The sequence below is a fragment of the Capsicum annuum genome, chromosome 4 (genome assembly GCF_002878395.1).
Source record: "Capsicum annuum cultivar UCD-10X-F1 chromosome 4, UCD10Xv1.1, whole genome shotgun sequence".
NCBI lineage: Eukaryota > Viridiplantae > Streptophyta > Magnoliopsida > Solanales > Solanaceae > Capsicum > Capsicum annuum.
In genome coordinates this window covers 1,920,002-1,921,818 of record NC_061114.1, presented here as the reverse complement: position 1 = coordinate 1,921,818, position 1,817 = coordinate 1,920,002, and the positions used below count along the sequence as shown (strand labels likewise).

The following is a 1,817-nucleotide window of genomic DNA, read 5'->3' as shown; positions in this document are numbered from 1 at the left end:
TAGCTCCTGATACATCCAACGAATATACATAATTAGTTGAGATTTTTACCTCAGAGGTGATACAGAAAGATTGTTTCCGATAGACTCTCGGCTCGAGACAATATAGAGTCCAGAAAAACTAGTATATTCACACTAAACTTACCAATATTTCAGTGATAAAGAGGGCTGAACTGGACATGAAAGTAGAAAAGCAGGATGGTAATGCAACAGATTTACCAGTGGGAAGCAGAAACACTACTAGCTATATATAGATTAAAATCGTCGAAAAAGGGGGGTCAACTGTGTTGAACAAGAGCTAAAAGAAAACACAGACGAGACTACTAGCACGGCGTTAGCTCAGACATATTACCTACGTTACACTTAACGCTGAGATAAACACGTAAAAGTACACAGCCTCGTGGCACAGTACAGCAGCCGGTCAAGTCTCTTCAGGGATCGTGAACGATGGTTGCCACTTAGTAAGAGCTTTAGTAGCTGTTTTGCCATATCTGTTGTTGCGACTGCTGCTGCTGCTTAGGCTGGCCTTGTGAACCAACCAACGATCCATCTCGGAGGTTTTGTTGCTGTTGTTGGTCTAATGAGATACCAGCTTGAGAATTGTAGAAATGTGGGTAGCCCCCCAAAGATCCATAGCACTGTTGCGATGGCGGTTGTTGGCCTTGCCTAAATCCGCTCGTCTGCTGATTTTGTCCCTGAAAGCCATAATACGTGTTGGCGGGAACAGCTGACATTGTTCTTGAACCAGATCCGTGAAGCCACAAAGCTGAGTTCTCACTCTGAAAGAGAACGGAAGCAAGAGTGTCAAGTAAAGCGACGCACATGGCAGATAGAGCCAACGACAAATTGAAATTACAGTGCATTTCTAAAGTTTCGCAAACAAAACCAGTAGCTAGGGGTGCCAAATGGGCGGATTGGGCAGGTCAAAAGGGTGGGTCATGTTTCCGTGGGTTGATTTTGCAACGCCTAACAGTAGCTATCAAAAAGGTCATTTGACACAATGATGACGAGCAATTTTTTGGAGAGAGAGCGAATTCAGTCGGAATAGTCGTGCTTGCAAAAATAACAGGTTACCTGCTGAAGAGACATCAAATGATTGGTATCATTGTACTGAGAGCTTAATACATCATCGTAACTTAAGTTAGTACCAGACGGAGCAGCAGGGGGGTTAATTGGGAAGTTCCCCGGGATGTTAGTTGTATTTCCAAAAGCACCATATCCAGAAGGAACACTGGCAGATGGAGGCAAGCTGCTGGCAGAAACGGTATTCTTATATTGTGGGAGCATCGCTGCGAGCGACTGATGGTAACTGTTGTTACCAGGAAATGCTTGTTGGAATGCGGATGGCATATATGAATAGTTCTGATGCATAAACGGGTAACTAATCATGTTGGCAAACGGTCCTAGAGGAACAGCTGGTTGTGAATATTGGTGTACAGTTAGATGTTGTGGTACGCTAGGTCCTGTGGCGACACTATTTCCAGGAAGCATCTGCTGAGTAGGCTGCGCTGATGAAAAACCCACCGTCTTCATAGCCTGCAGGAATCATGACCCACAGTCAACTATTACGCACCATAAAAACAAGAGAAGGGAGAAAAATTATTGCACTGACAACTTCGAAAGGGGGGAAAATAAGATGGATAATTCTTTCCCCGTCTCAAGTCACCAATTCATACTACATAGAGTTGCAATAGACAGCACACTGGCCATAATATGAATCAAGAGATCAAACTAAAGCAACACAGCACTTAAGAGGAACCACATTTAAGATACGTCATATGTGTGGTCAATATTTGTATAAAATGCGGAACTTTTTAACC

The 1,817-nt window shown here is 43.5% G+C and overlaps 1 protein-coding gene across 1 annotated transcript; it reads right to left on the bottom strand.

Moving 5' to 3' along the window:
• Positions 1 to 211: 211 nt before the first annotated feature.
• On the bottom strand, positions 212 to 1,563 carry LOC124897584. Its single transcript, XM_047410518.1, has 2 exons — positions 1,072 to 1,563; positions 212 to 776 (listed from the first exon to the last, which is right to left on the bottom strand). The coding sequence occupies exons 1-2, from the start codon at positions 1,528 to 1,530 to the stop codon at positions 468 to 470; spliced, it is 768 nt and encodes a 255-aa protein (XP_047266474.1). The 5' UTR covers positions 1,531 to 1,563; the 3' UTR covers positions 212 to 467.
• Positions 1,564 to 1,817: the final 254 nt, after the last annotated feature.